The 22,795-nt window shown below is 40.4% G+C and overlaps 1 protein-coding gene across 2 annotated transcripts in view; it reads right to left on the reverse strand.

Annotated features, from left to right (window-relative positions):
* The window catches only part of GALNTL6 (polypeptide N-acetylgalactosaminyltransferase like 6), a 1,185,252-nt gene that overhangs the window by 44,024 nt on the left and 1,118,433 nt on the right, over window positions 1-22,795 (reverse strand). For both annotated transcript variants that reach the window (XM_032855779.1, XM_032855778.1), the window contains one exon: window positions 21,885-22,106. In XM_032855779.1, coding sequence (XP_032711670.1) covers window positions 21,885-22,106 — 222 coding nt within the window. The remainder of the gene's footprint in view (window positions 1-21,884; window positions 22,107-22,795) is intronic.

The following is a 22,795-nucleotide window of genomic DNA, read 5'->3' on the forward strand; positions in this document are numbered from 1 at the left end:
GGCCATGCTTTGACCTCATTTAACCTTGTTTGCTTCCTCTATATCCAAATATAGTTATATTGCTGAAGGGTTAGGGCTTCAATATATGAATTTTATGGGGCACAATTCAGTCCTTAACATATAGTATTTATGCAAGAACTTCCTTTCAAATAAAGAAGACAGTTGACTACTTTTCTTGCTAGTTTCTCTGCTGATGAATATGAAGGGCCACAATGACAGTTCTTTATTATTATTCTTGCAATTGATCTTAGAGTTTCTCCAAAGAAACTTCTCCAAAGATTGTATTTTTCAGATGACTTAGAAGGAATTTATTGCTAGAAAATTTTGTTAGCTATGTTTCCTGTTCACTTTCCATACTACATACATTCTAGGCCTAGTGAGGAGATTGCTAGACTCTCAAAGCCACTTGCTTGCATTCATCTCTCAAATCCTTACCAAAACCCTGACTCATCTCTTTTTATTCCTGGAATTAGATCATGGGCAAAGCTCCAGCAGTGACTTCTTTGAGCCACAGGTGGTCCTCCAGCTGAATGTGGTACTTGCCTCATTTATATTTTGAGCCTTGTTTTAATCTTTTCATTCAAGGTTGTCTGTCAGTGTCATTTTATGTCAGTGATATTAAGCTTTTTTCTGAGTTACAGTCTCTTCTTGAGAATCTGATGAAAGCTATGGACTTTCCAGAAAAATGTATACACATACAGACACAAAGTTTGACATTCAAAGTATCCTTGCTTTATATATCTGGTGGCCTGAAAAGTCTGTTTTACATGTTTATCACATTTACTGATTTTTTTCTACTTCCAACAAAGAGACACACAAGAGCTCAGAACTTGCTTTTTGGAGTGTATGTGAGATACTTTCCCTGTACTGATGTGCGTTAGTAGACAAGAAAATGGTTGTAGTTTTTGCTTTAAAAAACAAAACAAAAACAAAACACAACTGAGAGATATCTCATGCACAAAACAATTATTCTCAGTCATTCTCTTGTATGATTGAGGTATATGTTGCCTCCTCAATCCATACGTAATGCAAATCAGAGTTTCAATGACTGTAAATAATAGTAACTTAACTTTTTATTGAGAGTTTGCTGTCTTAGACCTTATGCAATGTGCTTTCTAAAGATTATTCCATTTGATCATCACATTTGTTACAGCAGCTACAGGAAACTCATATCTTTTGGTTTCCTCATTGCAAAATATTATTACTTCTATTTTGCAACGAGGAAACCAAAAGATATGAGTTTCCTATAGCTGATGACCACAAACCTGGTAGCTTAAAACAATAGATATGTATTCTCTCCCAGTTGTGAAGGCCAGAAGTCCAAAATCAAGCTGTTGGCTGACCTGTGCCCCCTCCAGAAGCTCTAGGGAAGATTTTGTCCATGCTTCCTCCAGTTTCTGGTAGAGGCTGGCATTCCTTGGCTTGTGGCTGCTCACTCCAATGTCTGCCACTGTCCGCACATGGCCTTCTCTCTGTGTTGCTTCTCTGTGTGTCTGTTCTAAGGACATCTGTCTTTGGATTTAGGATCCACCTAGATAGTTCAGGATGATCCAAGATCCTTAACTTAATTTCACTGCAAAGACCCTGTTTCCAAATGAAATCATATTCATAGGCTCTGGGAATTAAAATGTGGGCATACCATTTTGTGGGCCATCCCTCAACCTGCTACACAAGCAATTGATACAACAAGTCAGTGGTAGATCTAGGATTCCAACTGTTACGTTAGGGCTTCAAGAAAGCCCCACACTGACTAACTGTAGACTTCAATGTCTCCTCGTGGCTTCCTCTCAGTCAGAGTTGCAGTGTTACCATGTGCTGGCTGGCCACTGGCTGAGAGGTCAGGACTCAGTCTGGTAGCATCTCAGTTCTAGTAGAACCATGAACATGATGTACATAAAGAAACAGAGGTGAGCCAGGACTATCACTTCAGGAACACAGTGTTGACCTCAAATTTCCTTCCCTGTGTTGTGGGGTAGGATACCCCATGGAGACCATGACATGGGAACAGAAGAGAGAGGGCTCAGGGGAGCCAGAGAAGCCTATTAAACTGTGGCTGGGACCTGCTGGGCAGAAGGGCAGTGCTCTGCTGGAAATATTTGACTAAAATACTATGCATGCTGAAAGAAATTTAAAAAAGACATAAATAAATGGAAAGATATCCCATGTTCAAAGATTGGAAAACAATACCGTTATCAATATTAACTAACGTGACTTACAGAGTCTGCAATTCCTATCAATACCTCAATGATATATTTTGCAAAAAAAAAAAAAATCCTTAAATTAATACGAAATCTCAAGAGGCCTTAGTCAACACAATCTTGAAAAAGAAGAAGGAAGTTGGGAGATTTATACTTCCTAATTTCAAAACTGACTATAATGCTACAGTAAACAAAACAGTTGGTATTGGGATAAAGACAGACATAGAGACTGGTGGAACAGAATGAAAAGTGCAGTAAAAAACATATGTGGTTAAATGATGCCTCACAAAGATGCAAGATCATTCAGAAATGGCCTTGGGAAAACCAATGTCTACACCCAAAAAAATGAAGTTAGACCCTTACCTTAACCATTTACAAAAATTAACTTAAAATAGATCAGAGACCTCAAGGTAGAAGCAGAAACTATACGAGTCTTGGAAGAAAACATAGAAAAGCTTCTCAGCTTTGGATTTTGCAATGATTCTTGGATATGACATCAAAAGTGAAGGTTGCAAAAGAGAAAAAAATACTTAAATTAGACCTCATCAAAATTAAATATTTCTGTGTATCAGAAGACACTATTAACAGAGTATCAAGATGCATAATGGGAGAAAATATTTGCAAATAATGTATCTCATAAAGGCTTAATACACAGAATACATAAAAGAATTCCTAAAAGTCAACAACAAAAAAGCAAACAATCCAATTCAAAAACAGGTCAAAGACCTGAATATACGCAACTCCAAAGAAGATACACAAATGAGCCATAGCACATGAAATGATGTTCACCATCGCTAATTGTTAGGGAAACGGAAATTGAAACCACGTTAAGATATACCTTCACGTCCATTAAGACTATTACAAACAAAACAGAGCCAAACTAGAAAACAGCCAGTTTTGGTAAAGGTGTGGAAAAAATTAGAACACTTGTCCATTGCCGGTGGGAATATAAATTGATACAACTGCTATAGAAAACAGAAGGGTGGCTTCTCAAAAAAATTAAAACCATATGATCTGGTAATTCCACTTTTAGGTATATACATAAAATAATTGACAGAAAAAACTTGAATAGATATTTGTACACCCATGTTCATTGGCAATATTATTCACAATAGCCAAAATGTGGAAATAACCCAGGTGTCCATTAACATAACATAACATAACATAACATAACATAACATAACATAAATGGATAAATAATATGTGATATATACACATAATGGAATGTTATCCACCCTTAAAAAAGGATGATATCTGACACAGGCTACCACAGAGATGAACCTTGAGGACATTAGACAAAGTGAAATAAGCCAGCTTTTAAACGACAAACATTATAGGATTCTACTTATATGAGGTACTTGAAACCATAGAGTCAAATCCATAAAGATAGGAAGTAGAATAGAGGTTACTAGGGGCTGTGGAAAGGGAGGAATGGGGAGTTCCTTAATGAGTCCTAATTTTCAGTTGGGATAATGAAAAAGTTCTGAAAGGGGACAGTGGTGATGGTTACACAGCAATGTGAATGTATGTAATGCCACTAAATTGTGCACTTAAAAATGGTTAAAAAGGTAAATGTATCTTTTACTGTAATAAAAAGATGCAGTGCTTATTTGATGATGACTGGAGCAGTTTTCTGTAGATCCAGAAAAGAGGAAGCCAAGCTGTGGGATAGTGGCAGGTGATATAAAGCAGGACCTAATTTCTTGCTTTGTGGTAGATGTTAGAAGAAACTTGTGCTCAACAGGCCTCTGAGTAGATACAATTTTCTCAGTGTATTTGAGAATTATTGTATCTCACACCAGTGAGGTATTTGATACCCGCTTTACATATAAGGGAAACATTACAAATATATGTATATCATTTTAAAATATTATTTGTTATATAATGATCTATTCCTCTGTGATGGTGCGTAATTGTCTTAGGAGAGAGAACTGTCTGGAAATTCCCCCAAAGGACTGGCATTATTTCTTATTACAGGGAAGACATTAAGACCAGCTGTAGATAGTTGCAAGTGGTAAGCATTTTTATTTTTATTTTCCCCTCTCTAATCCTGCTTTATCTGAGATTAATTCCCTGCCAATTCATACTATGGTCCTTAGAAATTAACCAAGACTGTTTTCTTAACTGGAAGCTCAAGTAGTCATAGCTAAGCTTTCCAGCTGTGTCGCCCGTGTTCTGTAACCAAGCAGGGCAGCTCAAAAGGTTTGTAAAATGAGAGAGAATATTCTAATAAGCTGGAAGAGACAAAGTCTGCTTTTAAATTCACAAGCAATTTTAGAATTCATCTGGAGAGGTAGCAACTGATAGAAGTAAAAAGGAGTACTTGAAAGACAGGATACCTTTGCTTTCTTCTGCTCACTGTAACAGGGATAGGCAACACAGATAAGAACTTGAACTCTTCACCAGCCCCCTCCCCCAATGAAACTGCTCACTCAGAATGTCACGATTGAGTACGACACTACTGACAAAAAAAATTATTTTTTCCATATTCATTTCCTTGTTTTATTTAATTTTTATCTTCTAGCCAAAATATTTTCTGGAAAATTGAATCTCTTAGAGAAGGCAAGAACAATTTTCTTTGGGAAAGAATATTTGCTCACTTTCACTTTGTCATGAAAGGGAATTAAATGTAGTTTCTCTTTTCAGTACGGAGTACCTTATTTATTTATTTTTAAAAGATTTACATATTTACTTTAAAGAGCGAGAGAGAGTGAGAGAGAGCGAGAGCATGCATCCACCCAAGCAAGGGGAGGGGCATAAGGAGAGGGAGAGAGAATCCTCAGCTGACTCCCTGCTGAGAAAAGAGCCCCATGCGGGGCTCAATCCCAGGACCCTGAGATTATGACCTGAGCTGAAATCATGAGTTGACTGCTTAACCAACTGAACCACGCAGGCGCCTCTCGATATGGAGTACTTTCAAATTTAATTATCAATAACTACAGCAGACACAGAATTATGTCTTTGGGCAATTCTGCCCTCATCTGGATTTGAGATGTTTGAGGCTGTTAACAATAACAACCACCACCACCATCACAACAACAACTCCAGTTACTGTTAGCCGTTGCTGCTGGTACTGCCACCACCACTCTTAGGAGTAACGCCCCTGCTGTAGGAACAGGTGACTTCTGTTGACTGCTTGCCATGTGCCAGACATTGAGGTAAGAGCGTTACATGAATCATGACAGTGAGTCCTCAACAGACTCTATAATGTAGGGACTATTACCCTCATTTTATTGATGAAACAGAGATTAAAAAACTTTCCTGATTCTGACATACCCAGTAAATAGTGGAGCTGGGGTTTGAACAGGGGTGTCTGGAAATTTAAAAGAACTTAGGATGTGCGCTAACCTATAAGTGACTGCAAACAGCCATCATTTCTGATTTGGCCTTGTGGTTGCCTCAACATTGCCTGTCAGGACTTCCTTACAGCTGAGTGAGCTCAGCTTGCATCGGTGGATTTTAGTATTTTATTCATTATCTCAAATTTTAATTTGGATGTTGTTGCAATATGACATCTTTTAGGGCCCTCTTTATGCATTTTTTTCAGGTAGCCTATTAATACAAGGGAAGGAAGTGTGGATTTGCTCTTTTGGGGAGATGCAAGGCTGGTCCCTGGGAATATCGAAGAACACCATGGCCTGCAGTGTTGTGGTTGTGGAGACATGGGCTCATCAGCAGAAGCCATTGTGCCAAGGAAAGGGTTTCAAGAGCTCTAGGATTTCGTAGGTATGCTGTGAGTGATGAGGCTCTCTTTCAAAATAATGAAAACAGCTTGCTCCCATGATAGCTCACTAGTCCCTAAGCCACATGAAAAGAGAAACTATGTCTCATGTACTCACCATTCAACCACTGTGACAAGTACAGTGCCCGGCCCATTAACGTTGGCTGAATGAGAAAAGGTGAGTAAGAATGAATACTTGACACGTCAGATGACAGCCATGTAAGGCCACCTGAAGGAGACAGGATGGGCAGCAAAACTCTACATGACCCACTCCGTGGAGCAGCATTAAAAAAGAGAAAGATGTGTTAATTAGAAGGGGTTGTCAGTAATGGAAGGACAGAAAAAGGCCACCAAGAAATGAGTGTGGGACATGCCATCCAAACGCTGCCCAGAGTAACCACTCACGAATGGGTAAAACTCCGTGTCTCAATGGTGGGGGTGTCCTTAGGATAGAACTGAAGGTGGGAGTTTGTAGCCAACAGACTTCAAGGGTTATTCTTTCTGGCAAACCAAGCCCACTGACATCTTTGATGCCCTTAGATAGTCTCTTTGTCTGTGTTGTGATTGCACGCTCATCAAACAGACTCCTACGTAGTCTGCTTACATGGAGAGGATGTGCTGACAATATGGATTTTATATTTTTCTTTTCCCCTGGACAGTGATTTATCATGCAGAATCAATGGAGAGATTCCCAGTGAACACTGGGCGCATGCATAGCCGTCTGAGGCCCAAAGTACTGGTTTTATTCACATGTGGATTTCTGAGTTTGTGACAGTGGTAGTTCTCACGGACAATTAATAATGGACATCCCAGTATTGCTCTTAGCCCCTGTGCGTTTTAGCTGGGGGGAGTCGGTCTCTGGGGATCTGCTCACTGTAAGCACACACACACAAAAAAGTCAGTTTCTGGATCTTCAAAGAGGAGTGTCCGTTTCAGTCACCCAGTCCCTTCCTCAGGCTGGGGCCTCTCACACCTTTCCACACAGACCAGGCTGACGATAAGGGAATGTGTCTCTGGGAGGGCAGCCATCTTGGGTTGAAGTATACTTTCTTGAAGTATTCTATTTTGAAAAAATGTCGTATACTGTGCATTCTCTTCTGTAACATACCCATTTCATTTCATTGTTATCTTCCTATTAACCTTTAAGTAAAGTCAATGCTCTTGGGAAGAGAGGCAGGGGTATTTGTGGCTCCTGGTGCTCCAGGGCTCAGGCTGAGCACCCCCTCAGGGGATGCTTTGTACCCTTGAGAAGCCCTACCTTGGACACTTGCTTAACATTTGCAGTTCTGTGGCTTCTGCAGCTCAAGACTTTTTAGTTCTATCATCTTTGGCTATTTTACTTCCTCTAAATAGGATTATTTCTTTACGCCAGAAACTGAACTGAGCTTTTGACCCAGTTTGCTACATAGCAATTTTGGTTGTGGTAACTAGCATCTCTTGTGACCATGGTTTAATGGTGTCTCTGTTCCATTCTCCTTTAAAAAAAAAATACCAGTGTGGTCTCTATTGCTGTCCAGTTAGATGAATAATTGGACTGTATGTTTCATGTACATTTGGAGGATTATACCAATTAGAGTAAGCATTTCGAAAACATAAACTATTCTATAATTTTTACTAATCAGAGTATGATTTCAACAGTTCATTTTATTTTGCTGGTGAGAAAGAGGAAAGCCCTCTAGACAACTAATAACCAGGGCTCTAATCTTTAGAAATGAGAGAGAAAAAGGAGAGGGAGAGAGAGAGAGAGAGAGAGGTATTTTGGCAGACAAAATGGTGCCATCTGCTCATATTTTATACAGCATTTTGTCTCATGTTATTCCACACTGGCTCTAAGATAGAGCTAATAAATATTCTAAGTATAAAATTTGAGTAAAATATTTTATTATTGAGGCATTTGCCATTCAAACATGATAGGATATGATGATATGTTTCTATATAATGATTTTAGCTCTAGGGTACAAAGTAAAATAAAAATGCTGATGTCTAGCTATGCCTACAACATCCACCAAAATGCGTGCTTCTGCTTTCTCTTTCCCTATTGTTGTTGTGTTCCCACGTACCTTCCAAAGCAAGTGTTAGAAAATACTCTTTATTGTGAAGATTTCTATGCACACAATCTTTGAAAACCATCAGCATTTTGCCATGCTTGTTCATCTATTCACTTCCCAATTGACTTCTTTTTTTGCTGGATAATTTTAAAGAAAATCCCACACATCCTGTCATTTCACCCCTAAGTGCTTTAGTAAGCTTTCCCAGGAGACAGAGAGAGAGAGAGAGAGAGAGAGAGAGAGAAAGAAAGCAAGGGATCTAGAGAAAGAGCTGGAGAGAGAAAGGAAGAGAGCAAGGGGGGAGAGAAAGAATTTTCTCACATATCCATAAATTAACACGAATTATGCAGTAGCTAATACCTAGCCCATATTCAGATTCTTCTGATTATCTAAAAATGTCTCTTTTCAGATAGTTTATTCTATTCAGGATCCAAACCAGCTTCATTTCATTGTGTGTGGTTGTGACCTTCATAGAGCTTGTGATTATCTTGTGATCTAGAATAGGTCCCCTCCTCCTGTTCTCTCCCTGCTGTATATGATGGAAGAAATTAGGTTCTTAAATCCTAGATTTGGCTAGACATATTGTTTAACTTTTTCCTCTACCCCCTGGATTTACTGTTGGCCAAAGTTAGATTTAAAAGCTTGATTAAATTCGGATTTAGTTTTGTTGTTGCTTTAAAAAATTATCATTTCAGGGCTGGTTCTTGATTTTCTAGCTTGTCTAAAATGTCTTTATATTGCAGCATATCAGAATACGTGTATGATTCATTTTCAGTGATGTTGTGATATCTAGGTTCAGGTGGCACTAACTTGATGATTTTATTGTTTTTCATCCCTTTTCCTCTGATGCTTTTGCCATCCAATGATGACTATTGTCTGAATCATTTATTACATTAGGGATTGCAAAATGTGGATTTTTCTAATTTTTTCTGTTTAAGTTTATTATCTGTAGGAAAGAAAAAAAAAACAAACAAACAACCTGAGCCACAGGGGTTCTTTGGAACTTGAAATATATATTATACCAGAAACACATGAAAGATATTTAATTATTGCTCTTTAAAATGTCAGTTTTCAAAGTATTGATTTGGTGTCCTAGCAACTGCTAATGGTGACTAGTGGTTTTTATTTTGTTGCTCCTTCTCTCTTCTCTCCAGCTTTTAAAGTATCATTATGGGGGTACCTGTGTAGTTCAGTCGGTTAAGCACCTAATTCTTGATTTCAGCTCATGTCCATGGTCATGAGATCAAGTTCCACACTGGGTTCTGTGCTGAGTGTAGAGCCTGCTGAAGATTCTTTTTGCCCCTTCTTCTCACACCCAAATGCACTCTCCCTTTCAAAAAAATTTTTTTAAAGCATCATTATTAATTTATGATTTAAAAATATTTAGTATAATTTAACTAATTGTTTTTTTTTAAATGTTCACATTGTTCCATATGTACGAAGTGGAACCTCTTCTAGCTAACTCCTGTGTCCTATTAATGTGACCATATCAGCTTTTGATAGCTTCCTTACTCTCTTTGCTTTCCGGAGCAATGGATATCCCAGCACATTTTCCTCATTTCCTGCCCCACAACTGGAATCAGCCATTTCTTCAAGTGTCCTTAGTTCCATTTAGTGGAGATTCTTATATAGAGACCACAATGAGAGTTAGATGTGCTCATTGAGATGGGATTCGAATAGGCCTTTTCAGGGGATAGAGCTAGAAAATTTATGTTTTTAGAAAGTGAGGGGAAAAAAGTTATGAATTCACTTTGAATTAACATTTGAATTCACACTATGAATTCACATTTCCAATTTAAATTTGAGAGCTTAGCAGGTTTATTTTGTTGATATTTATATTTGTGTCTCTTCTTATATCTGGATCTCTGCTGCAAACATTGTGGTTTTTTTTGGTTTTCTGGGTGGCTCAGTCATTTAAGAGGCTGGCTCTTGATTTCTGCTCAGCTCATGATCTCTGGGTCCTGGGCTGGAGCCCCGTAATGGGCTCCATGCTCAGCGGGGAGTCTGGTTGAGAGTTTCTCTCTTCCTTTCCCTGTATCCCTCCCCTGCTTACATTCTCTCTTAAATAAATAAATAAATTATAAAAACAAACAAACAAACAAACAAACCAAACCCTTGTGGTTTTTTAAATAACATTAACATACTTTTAAATTTGTGTATTTGAAACAAAGGTAAATTAAAAGCAATTCAGAGTTAAACAGATCTAGAGATTTATATAATTAGATTATATAGATCCTTATTCATTTTGTCTCACCTATTACAGAGTTAAGCTGTCCTATTATTGGTATGTTTCTGTCTGTTTATCTTTGCATTTCCAAGCAGTTTCTACCCTTATAAAAGCTGTTTTTCTATAGATTGTGGTCTCTGGTATTATATCTTTTTTGGCCTCTTAACTTTTTAACTTTTTTTCCTCCCCTATCCTACCTTGTTTCATATTAAAATTCCTACTTCTGCTTCATTTTTTTTTTTTAAGTTTATTTATTTATTTATTTGACAGAGAGAGACATGGCGAGAGAGGGAACACAAGTGGGGAGGGGGAAGTGGGAGAGGGAGAAGCAGGCTTCCTGCTGAGCAGGGCTGGATCCCAGGACCCTGGGGTCATGACCTGAGCAAAAGGTAGACTTAACGACTGAGCCACCCAGGCACCCCTCAACTTCTGCTTCCTTATAACTTGCTTTGTCTGGTATTTCTATTGTATTCTTTTTTTTTTTTTTTTTAAGACTTTATTTATTTATTCGTCAGAGAGAGAGAGAGCACGAGCACAGGCAGAGTGGCAGGCAGAGGCAGAGGGAGAAGCAGGCTCCCTGCAGAGCAAGGATCCCGATGTGGGACTCGATCCCAGGACGCTGGGATCATGACCTGAGCTGAAGGCAGCGGCTTAACCAATTGAGCCACCCTGGCGTCCCTTCTATTGTATTCTTTAATCTCTAATCATTCTGTAAAATTTTGGTTTAGGTATGTCTCAGCAGACAGATTTGCTTTAATGGTCAATATAGATTTTTTTCCTTTTAGTGTATTTCTATATACTAATTACATATTTGTGACAGCTCTGACATACTGATATGTTATATATTTACTGTATCTACATGATCACTATGTGATCCATTTTCTTTTCTCTTTGTAATCTTTGGTATTTAATATGATCTGTATTTTTTGTTCTACTATTTACATTAATATTATATATAATATTTGATGATTCAATTTTTTTAAAGATAATGCCCAATTTTTTTCTAAACAATACCAGTTAGTAATAATCTTTTCTCCTTTTCTTCCCTCTTCTTCAGTGTATAAACATAGGTGATAATCTTTTAACTCTAGATAATGCCTTTGGGACAATCAGTGAACTCATTCTGCTCCCACTTACTTTCTCTATTTGTTAGTTGTATTATTTCTGATTGTCAGAGCTTATAAAATTTGCATATTCTTCTATCCTTATAGCCAGTTTCTACCAGACTTTAGGTCAACCTTCTTTTGACATCTCTTGGGTTTCTTTTTTTAATACTTTTATTTCATTTATTTATTTATTTATTTATTTATTTGAGAGAGAGAGAGCGAGCAGCCATGCATGTTGGGGGTTGGGCAGAGGGAGAGGGAGAGAGAGACCCTGAGGTCATGACCTGAGCCAAAATCAAGATGTGGTCACTTAACCCACTGAGCCACCCAGGATCCCTTACTTTTCTGATTCTCATTCCCTAGTATGTTTCTCAGAAAGACTCTTGGGAAAAATAATCCATGAGTTCTTCAATGTTTATAACCGTTTTTTGATGGCCTCCTTACTTGAGGCATAATTTGTCTGGATATAAAATCTTTGGCTCTAAGACACCTGGGTGGCTCAGTTGGCTAAGCATCTGCCTTCGGCTCAGGTCTCATGATCTCGGGGTCCTGGGATTGAGCCCCACAGGAGCTCTGCATTCAGGGGGAGCCTGCTTTTTCTTCTCCCTCTACCCACCCCCACCGGGTCATGCTTTGTCCCTCTCTTTCTCTTTCTCAAATAAATAAATAAAATCTTAAAAAAGATCTTTGGCTCATATTTTATCTTCTGGAGCATCTTTACAATGTTGTTCATTGTTTTCTGGTACAAAATGTTTGTGCTTCAAAGTTTTAGTTAGGTTTTTTTTGCTTTGATGCATAAAATTGCTTTTTATCATTTAAAAAATAAAATGATTTCACTAGAAATGTTTCAGTATTGAGAAATTGAATTTCTCAACTATAGCTCTTTTAATATGTAGGTTCAAATATTTTATTTCATGAAAATTTTCTTGAGTTACAGTTTTATGTGTTTGTTGTCTTTCATTCTGGTAGGAGCTTTCTTTTTGCGAATTCCTGTTAAATCTCCTTTGCGTCTTTGTCGTTCCAGCTCTTTGGTTGAGTCCTTTTGTTTCTTTTATCTTCTTCCACTTTGTTAATTTAATTCTTCTCTCTCCTAGCCTCAGTTTCTCTTACTGTGCTTTCCAAGGGGTCTACTTGCCTCTCTGTTCCTCCAATTTAGCCTTCATTTCTGAGATGCTCTTTCTTTTCTCTTTTCTTTTCATTCCTGAATTTTCAACTCTCTTTTCACATCATCATGCCTCCTATCCTCCTGGCCATATCCTTTCTGAGCTGTTCTAATTCTGATGTGGATGGTTCCTTCAAGCTTTGATTGTTTTTAGGATTCCTTTAGTCCATTTTGAATCTTATGTTGCATTTTTCCTCGTTTTTGTGGCTACATTTGTAGTATGTTTTCATTCTCTGTTGAAACTTTATTGGGTTCATTTTTATCTTTATCCCTGTCGAATATCTCTGTGTGGGGTTTTATTGTAATCTGCTTTTATTTTCTATCTATAAATAAACTTGTTTTCTTGGGCTAGTAGAAGAAAGTTCCTCTGTAGGGCTCTCTTCTCTTTGTTACTGTGATGTATTACAAACTATAGCCTCTCTGTCTCTCAGAGCTAAGTCAGATTTACAACAGCGTCCTACCTCTGACTCCCCTGCTGTCTAGAGTTCCAAGGACCTTTCCTTGCAAAGCAGTCTTGTCCCCTTTAACTGTGTTTGTTGTTCAGGGCTGAGATCTACCTCTGACACTTCCTTTTCTCCTGTTAGAAGCTTTTGTTTCCCCAGCATCCGCAGTGTTTCATTTTGGATTAGATCATCAGCAGGTTTTATCTTTTTTTTTTTTCTCTCTTTCTTTTTGTTTTTTTTTTCCATGAGGGCAGGTGTGGGCAACAGAAGGAAAAGAATGAGTCTCCATCCTTCCAAAAAGAGAGTATTTTGGAGAGTTTCTGAGATAGGTGTGGGCTTCAGCATGGTTGACATTCCCATGGCCCCTTTCTGGTTTCTCATCATCTTTTTGTGCTTGTCCTCAGCTTGGAACCTGTGAGAATGACTTGGAATTTTACTGGTAATTTGCAGAGTTGATTGCTTTAGTTTCTGTCCTGTAAAAGACTGTCTTTTTCTGGGAGTGAATATTTGTTGATTTTTAAATTGCAGCTTCTAGAACTGTCAGTACTGTCTTTTTTCTTTATTACCAGCTCCACACCTCTGGCAATCCCACACAAGACCTGCCGCTGTCTGCTGCTCAGGTTACACTCACCCATATCCTGCAGTTACTTTCCCAGTTTTATGTAAGGTGATAGCCGTATTGTGTTTTTTCTTCGCCATCCTAAATGTTCTGTCTGGTTTTTGTGATTAAATAAAACCATGCTGCTGCTGTGTGTTTAGCATCAGAAAACTCAGTATATCTTAAAGCAAGAATATTGTAGAAAATTTAGCTTTTTATTTCTGGCATCACACCTTGTGGGTTTTCATTATTTCCAATAGAATGGTAGTATTTGAATGTTAGGATGTGGAACAAAACTGTTTGCTGCAAACTTGTAGGCAATACTGGCAAAAAAGCATAGGCAAAGAGCCCGGATATGTGTAATTAGTTCTGAATGACTTGGGTCTAAAACAAGACTGGAAAAAACTGATTTGTCCTTCCCATTTTAGCGATTGGGCTAGAAAGTTAAGCTCCTTCTGAAATTATCTTTATATGTTAGTCTCTCTTCCCAAGGGGTCTAAGGAATAGGATATCTGGGGCGCCTGGGTGGCTCAGTGGGTTAAAGCCTCTGCTTTCAGCTCAGGTCATGATCCCAGGGTCCTGGGATCGAGCCCCAAATCGGGTTCCCTGCTCAGCAGGGAGCCTTCTTCCCTTCCTCTTTCTGCCTGCCTCTCTGCCTCCTTGTGATCTCTGTCTGTCAAATAAATAAATAAAATCTTTAAAAGAAAAAAAAAAAAGAATAGGACATCTTATCCAGAAATTGATCAATGAGTAGGGATCATGGACAGCAGAAGCTCAACAGAAAAAGTTACTCACATCTCCACAATAAGGGAAAGATCTGAGGTGAGAAGTGGTTTAGCCAAATATTACAGGGTTGTTGATTAGACAGAAACAGATTTTGGAAATCTAAGCTGGTCAAAGTCAATTCTTGAAACTCAAAATTAATAGGATGAAAGATAACTCAAGCAGATCAAAAAATGTAAAGAGATAATTGTGAGAAAATAAAACATGGAGAAAGTATTTAGCTACAGAGGCAGGATGAAAGCCCAGGAGCCTTTATCTTCAGATCACCCAAACCAAGATAGGCTGTTCCCAAAATCTAAGACTGACCAATGCCATTAAGGCGGCTGAAAATATTTCTGTTGTGAATGTAAGGGACTACTCACTTTTAAGCAGTGTACTCACTGTACCTCTCAGAGTCTGACCAGGCCAGCCAAGACCAACCGCTAACAGCACATTGTCAGGACACCTGGGGAAATATTGGCTCATATTCTTAACTACTGCCTGTCTGCGAATGAATAAAACCAAATTCTGAGCTCCAGAATGCATTCTAGCATCAGTCTGGATCACTTAGAATTGACCTCCAGTATTTTCCCACTTTTATTCCAAGACCCCAAGAACTGTCCTCATTTTTTGTGGTGCTCATTCTTGCTCCCAACCCAGCCTGTGGATGGTCCCCAGGTTTTTAAGGCTGTTGGCTACTGTGGAGGCCACTCAGCTCTAAGCCAGCTGTGCCCTTGGTTAAAGAATGGGTAGGAAAGAGCTCTGCCTTTGTCCATGACTAGAAAGATTATAGTGAATTTTTTCTAGTTATGCCAATTCCTGAGGCTTGCATTGGAAATCTTGATATGATAACTGAGTGAGCCTCAAATTCTATTAATTTTATGTCATTCTTGGAATTAGAAAGGTACCAATCGTCATTGGAGATTAAGATGAATTAATAATTAAGCTAACATACGCTTAAAGTTTCTTTTACTCCTGTCATGTGAACCCCCAAAGGTATATGTTTATGTGTGTAAAACGTGTATCAGTATGAATACATATATTTTAAGGAAGAACAAAATAGAAAAGACAGAACGTTTTGCTTGGTATATTTATGTGAGAAGGAAAAAAAAATCTGTTAGCTCTGAAACACCTCTGATTCCATTAGAGTTGGGCCAAATTGTCACTGTTATGGCACTAAGATGTGCAATTTTTTTTTTCCTTCGAAGATTATATTTATTTGTTAGGGAGAGAGAGTGAGAGAGACAGAGAGAGCACAAGCAGGGGGAGTGGCAGGCAGAGGGAGAAGCAGACTCCCCACTGTGAAGGGACTGGGACTCGATCCTAGCACCCTAGGATCACAACCTGAGCCAAAGGCAGACACTTAACCGACTGAGCCACCCAGATGTTCCACTAAGGTGTCCAACTTTACTCAGCTGGGAATATGGAACTAAAATAAATTTTATCATAAGACACTTCAAGTTTGCCTTCAACTGTTCAACCATTGAGAACTCAGAAAACACACAGTAAAATCTGAAAATATAATGCGATTCTTTATATGTTCTTACATTTTTCTCAACCTCCTTGTTGAGCTCCAGAGAAATGAATTAGCATAGTGTACCGGCATTGCCACTGCCTGGGAAAATAAATGACAGATCAAGTCAACTCTAATACACTCAGAGAATGACAAATGAGCTCTGAATGACTGCTTAATTTAACGATCTGGTTTCAACAGATAGCAGCTGAATGGCAGTGCCAGTCCCTGCGTGGTTACCAAGGGAGGGGCAGGACAACCCCTCCCTGCAGCTTTCCTGGTTGCAAGACTGGGCTGCCGGGGGAGGCGGGAAAACCGTCCACAGCTCTCGTCCACAGCTCTCGTCCACAGCTCTCGCAAGGGGATGCAGGAGAGCTTCCCTTATTGTGCCAGAAGGGCCCGCTTTGACCTCTGCATTATATGGGGCAGCATTTACACAGGAATCGGTTTGAAAGAGACACCATTATATCCTCAGATGGTCCTTCAGATAACACCCCGCCTAGGGCCAAACTTCCTTTCACGTAAGCTGATAGGGAGAAATCAGAAAAGCCTGTAGGTGAGAATGTTAGAAGAAAGAGGAAGAAAGCAATTTAAAAGAAATCAAGTGCAGCGGCTGCAGAGGAGGGGAACCGGAATTCTCCAGGGCGCCGGTCTCTGTGAAGGTTCCGCAATTCCCGGTGACATTAATGTCGAGGAAGGAATTTAAATAGCAGCCGAAGGAGTTCGGCACTGAGATGAATTTTTAAAATAAAGATTTAAAAAAAGTTTTGCACCACTGCAAGAAGACAGACGGATGCGCCCAGATTGGCACATTGAGGACAGAAAGCAGACACATCTCAAAGGCATCTCTGGCGCCGGTTGGGAAAGGCACGTTTGCCTGTTTTACATCTTTTATTCCCTCTTACACATGATATTTGGGATTCTGCAGAACTCTGCTTTTTGGACTCTAAAGGAGTACTATAAATGTCTTTAGCAAATTCATGAATTCTAAGGAGGGGAAGGGGTAAGAAGGAGAAAAATAATAGGAAATTCTGCTTCTTTCATTTAGTATCTCGACACAAAAAAGGCACTCCATATGTGCCTGGTTTAAGAATAGTTTTTCACTTTAAACTTGCTCTTACCCTATCCAGCACAGCCGCGTGGAAAAGCACACGGCTTCTATCTGAATGGCACAAAAGGATGCTCGACTTAGGACATGGCTCAAAACCCTGTTTCTTTCCCCTGGGCCCCACGCCACCCACCACTCCACCTGGTCTGGCCACTCGCTGAGGGAGATCCTCCCAGTACCCACCACCCGCAAGATGGAGTGACTTTTACCCTGGAGAGCACTGCTCTGTCAGATGTGACTTTAATCTCCTCTTGCCTTTAAGTAGGAAGCTGGCAGGGAGAGTTTGAAAATTGCCAGAACAGAGGATTCTCACTTTTGGATTTTTCCCTTTTTCTCCTGAGGGTATCAGAAGAGAATATTGAGTATCTTGCTTGACTATCATGGGGACCGTAGACCTGAGAGTACATCAAGATGGGTTCCCTGATAGTCGACCTCAAACTCTTCCTGGCCGAGCTTTTCAAAGTGGCGCATGATGAATGGACAACAAGGGAAGGCACGGAGACTCTTCCTCAGTGTGGTGGAGCAGAGTAAGGATTCTGTGTGCCCCATGGAGATTCTGGGCAGAGCAGTGAGTGGCAAGGGGGACAACAGGGAGCCCAAATCCTCCATTCATTCATCATTCATTCGATCAGTGAATATTTATTATAAGCATACTCTATGCCAAACACTTTTTTTGACTGCTGAAGAGTAGTAACTCCACAATTCAACAAAATCTCTGTGTCATGAATCTTTCTTCCTAGTGTGAGAAACAGATGAGAAACATGATAAATAAATGCATTATAAAACTTGTAATGGAGCGATGGATGCTGAGGAGAAAAATGAAGCAGGGAAGGGGGACTGGGAATGTACAAATCTAACTGGACATGTGTGTGTGTGGATTGTTGCCCCCAGTGGGACCAACAGTGAAGGCTTTACTGAGAAGATAACTTTTTTGAAGAAGGATCAGAAGAAAGTGGATCCTGTGAGGAAGGATCAGAAGAAAGGAGCCATAGGATTCCTGGGGCAGGAGGACTTTAAGTAGAAGGAGCAAGTGCAAAAGCCCTGGGGTGGGATTTTGCCTGGCCTGTTTGAGGAACGATGATGAGGCCAGTGTCCCTAGAGAAGAGGAGCCCAGGGGGCGAGTAGTAAGATACAAGGTTAGAGGGGATGCAACAAGGGTCAGATCATTCAGGGCATGCAGAAGGACTTTGAATTTTACCCCAACAGAGATGGTAGCCATCTCTACCATGGAGGAGTGGCCTGATCTCCCATTTTTAGTGGACTCTGTTGAGAACAAGCAAAAGGGAGGGAGGGCAGACGCAGAGAGACGAGTTAGGAGACAAATGCAATAATCCAGCCAAACTTGTCAGGGAAAAGAGTAGCACTTTATAGGCTATTTATGGCCTGTACCGTATCCTTTACAAGGTGGGTTCTAACAACCAGTGCCAAAAATTGCCTAAGCACTTCATTGTTTACCCAGAATCAGTCTGGCGCACGACAGCAGGTAGAAACCATTCCAAGTACAAGTGCATAAAACAGCCAGTTATCCTGCTTTGGGCACGGATCTCCCATAAAGGATTCTTGTGTTTACGTTGCTGGAGGTTTGTGGTTCCTTTCTAGAACGGTTTTCAAAGAGCCAGAGTCTGCTTTTCCCTTTTCCCTTTCTTACAAAAACAGCAATTGACCTTTTATGTTTATTTAGGAGCTTTGCCCATTCTAACAATTAATTCAAAGTTTATAGGAAATTTAAACAACCCTCTCATATACTGGATTGGGTTCTGGAACAGAAAAGGGACATGAGTGAAAAAAACTGGTGAAATCTGGCTAAAATCTGTAGTTTAGTTAATAGCAGTGTACCGATGTTAATTATTTAGTTTAAATGAGCTGCGGTCAATGTGGCAAACCTTCAGAGGTTAACATCAGAAGAACTGAGGTGAACTTTGGGTACCATCTTTTGCAACTCTTCTGCAAATTTAAAATTATTCCAAAATAAAAAAAAATTTTAAAAAAGCCCTCTTAAAGGGAAAAGGAAAACATTAATCACTTCAAAAGAGCTGTTTTCCAAGATAAAATGATCCATAGAAATATTCTGCACATTTAGTCATTTTTATCCACTGTTAAGAAGTAGGTTGCTATTACCTCATAGATAGTTGGAAATAGTTCTCTTTTTCATGATTTCCTTTAGATCGAGCTGCATTTCAACACTTCTCTTGCCTCCTGGATTAAATGTACAGGCACTATTTCTACTCTCAAGGATCTACTCTGCTTAGAAAATAGGTCTTTTTCATAGCTATTTACCAGTCCAAACCCTTGTCACTTGTGGTTTTTCTTTCTTTTTGTCTTCCTCCAGTCTTCTAGTTTTCATTCTTCCTGTGGACCACACCTTCATTGAAGAAATGCAACCGAATGCCACTGGCCTTTGAACTGTAGCCCCATTTTCTTTTTCTTCTTCTTCTTCTTCTTTTTTTTTTTTTTAAAGATTTCATTTATTTTTTTGACAGACAGAGATGACAAGTAGGCAGAGAGGCAGGCAGAGAGAGAGAGGGGAAAGCAGGCTCCCCGCCGAGCAGAGAGCCCGACGAAGGGCTCGATCCCAGGACCCCGGGACCATGACCCGAGCCGAAAAGGCAGAGGCTTTAACCCACCGAGCCACCCAGGTACCCCCCTATTTTCTTCTTTCCTGAAACCTAGATATGAATTTTTTTTTGCTTGCTGTGCTGAAGCTTTGGGGAAAGAAATTTGCCATTGTGTTAAAAAACAACAACAACAAAACAAAACCCCGATCTTCTCAATGTCTGATTGTGTAGACAAGAAATGATGAATGCAAATGTTCCCATGGACCTGGAAAGCTACATAAGGTGTAAGGCAGTCAAAGGTACTGAATAACAACCTGCTGGCATAGCAGACCTGGCCTTCAGATGGTTATTTTGACTTTTCTGGGGCCGTTGTGTCTTTTTCTCAGAAAATCGGTGGAATCTTTGAGTCTGTTTCCAAGACAGGTGCTTTACAAATTACAGGTTGTGGTTTAGTCAGGTTCGAAGGGAAAATGTGACCTGTTGCAGTTGGTTCCACATAGGAGCCAAAATATGTTTCCACATAAGATGGAGAAAAGCTTGATGAGATTTTTCACTAGGTGCAGATCAGGCAGTGATGTTGTGAGGTCTTTAAGAATATTTCTGAGTCCCTAAGGCAGGACTGCATTTAAATGACAACAGGTGGTAAATAGAACCTGAACCAAAAACACCTCATAAAGGCACTCTCCTGCTTATTGAACAACAAATTCCTATGTCATACCACGCATTAGACTAGGAAATCTCTTTGTGGGGTCTACTTTACATTTCCACCACTAGAAATGAAGTCCGCGGTAGATACCTCAAACTAAGGGGAGCAGACTAATATGACTAATATTCCAGGGAAGCTTTAATGAAATGTTCAAGACGCAAAGTATCAGATCAGATTGCTAACTGGCTTGAGCAACCCGTATTAGGACCACATGCGCATTCAAAAACATTCGGCAATGGAACGTGCACTGATGTTCTTGACCTTGACGCTCTCCTTTATGCCTCAGGTATCCCAGGCCCAGGTAGAGGAGATCCTTTTGGACACTTTTAGCAAAACAGGCAGTGTGCACGGAACACTTTCCAAGGGGGGCTGGAACCGCTCACCCAATTACACTGCCTCAGTCTCCTCGTCACTGCTGCTACACCCTGAGACAACCTGTATTCACAGCTTTGCCAAGCCATAGACCAGACACCAACCAGGCTAAGGCATGTTCTCCCCCCACACCACAAAACCAAGGACAATGATGAAAAGGCTCCCCCTCAAGGCACCACTGTCACCTCCTGGCTTCTGAAAGCCTTGAGAGCGAGGACAGTCCTAGCTTCCCACCCAGCCTGCAATTTTCCCCTCATGGCCTCCTGTTAAAAGCAGATTGAATTGCTAGGATAAATCCATCTTATCCAATTTTAGTCCTTGCTTTAGCATATGCTTTTCTATGAGGAGAAAGCTATAGTAACAGGACAGAATGGAACTGCGCCCAGCACAATAGTCCTTTCTATGCAAAAAGATAAGATATTTTAAATTTGGGAACTGGGGCTATTCAATTCTTTCCATTTTAAGTCATGAAGTGAAATCGAAAAGCAGCATTCTGAGGTGGAAAAGGTAGTGCCTATTGAAGCAACCAATGTGACTCCTCCATGTGCCATAGCTGTGGGTGTTATGGAAATGCATTTCTTCATGATGCCGCATAGCAGCTCTGGCTAGGAAAATAGTCAAGCCACTCCATTACCTCATCCGTGCATATGCCAATAGCTACATGGCTATGCATGGAGGATGGGGGGGGTTCTATCATGGAGATCAGGTCACACTTAGTGATACTCTAGGGTAACAGCTATTTACATACTCTGCAAGCTCTTATGGCAATTTCACTAATCTCAAATACATAGAAATATTTTCCAGGTGTATTAAAAAAAATCCATTTGGAGAACCCATAGCAGGTCTGGGTGGGACTATCAACGCTGAGGACTGAATGTTTCTCCCTGGCAATTTCTTTTCTTTTCTTTTCTTTCTTTTCTTTCTTCCTTCCTTCCTTTCTTTCTTTCTTTCTTTCTTTCTTTCTTTCTTTCTTTCTTTCTTGAGATTTTATTCATTTGAGAAAATCCAAAGTGGCGGGTGGGGGGCGAGGGAAGAGCAGAGGGAGAGGGAGAGGAAGAAGCAGGCTCCCTGCTGAGCAGGGAGCCCCACACGGGACTCGATTCCAGGACTCCAAGATCATGATCCGCATCCCAAGGGCAGACACTTCACGGACTGAGGACTGAGCCACCCCGGAGCGATCCCCCCCCCCCCGCCCTCCCCGCCACCCTGGCAATTTCTAAAAAATGCTGGACATTGATTTATCAGAGGTGATTTACACTAATGTTACTGGGCCCTAGGGCAGAGGAGCCGGTCCCTCCCGCCACCTGAGCCCAGGAGAGATGGACGCGCTGAGGCAAGAGCGGGTTTCATGCAGCCTCTCCTCACCTCCCCCCAGGCCGCTGGCGGGGGCTCCACTGGAGGGTAGTACTTAGGCACATCCCAGGCCACCGCAGCCATGAACCATTTGAAGTCCTTGCACTTGAGTTGTTTGCGCAGTTCCTTCTGGGCGGAGATGTCCCCGGTGGAGAGGTGCCTGTATTCTGGGCGCCGCTGGTAAATGTACTCGGCGAATTCATCCATCCAGGTCTCAGCCACCCGCTTCAGGTTCTGTGCAGCAGAAAAGAACGCCATTTATTTGACCTAGGCACTCAGAGGGTGATCTTCGTTGCCCTAGAACTGGAAGAAGTACAAGAAATTCGACAACCGCCCAACCGCAGGCAGCGCTGGTTGGTGGCTTTTTAATAAATGGGAGTTTTCATAACTGGGAGGGGGTGTGATATAGTTAGTCTGAGGCCTTGCACGCATTTCTGCCTCTGGCATGGGGTTCAACGACTGGTTAGGTAATTTATCAGAGTTGTTAAATTTCAGCTTACGATTACATCAACTTTCTCATCCCTCCTGTTATTTCGTGATTATAAATTCTTTTTTTTTTCCCACGCAAAACTAAAGGAGTTAAAACTGGAGATAATGAAGTCCTTCTCAGGCATCAAATTGCTTAAACCATTTCAAGGAACAGTTAGGATCTTGGAAAGAATGAGGACAAACAAGCTGTTACTCTTTTCTCCCAATTACAGAGACAACCCAGCATTACTAAATTCAAGACCTTGTGTTCTGATGATATTTTCTATGTACAATTCCGCTAAGCAGAATTCAGTAATTTACTGCACAATGAAGTGTAATGAAGCTAAGGGAAGCACCAACTAGCCGGGCTTCTCTGCAGATGTTTCCATGGGGGAAGGAAGCAGGAGGCTGATGATCGGGAAATAAACATGCTCCTTGTGGGCGGGAGACTGTGT

The sequence above is a fragment of the Lontra canadensis genome, unplaced genomic scaffold (assembly GCF_010015895.1).
Source record: "Lontra canadensis isolate GAN:19392208 unplaced genomic scaffold, GSC_riverotter_1.0 scaffold10, whole genome shotgun sequence".
Lineage (NCBI taxonomy): Eukaryota > Metazoa > Chordata > Mammalia > Carnivora > Mustelidae > Lontra > Lontra canadensis.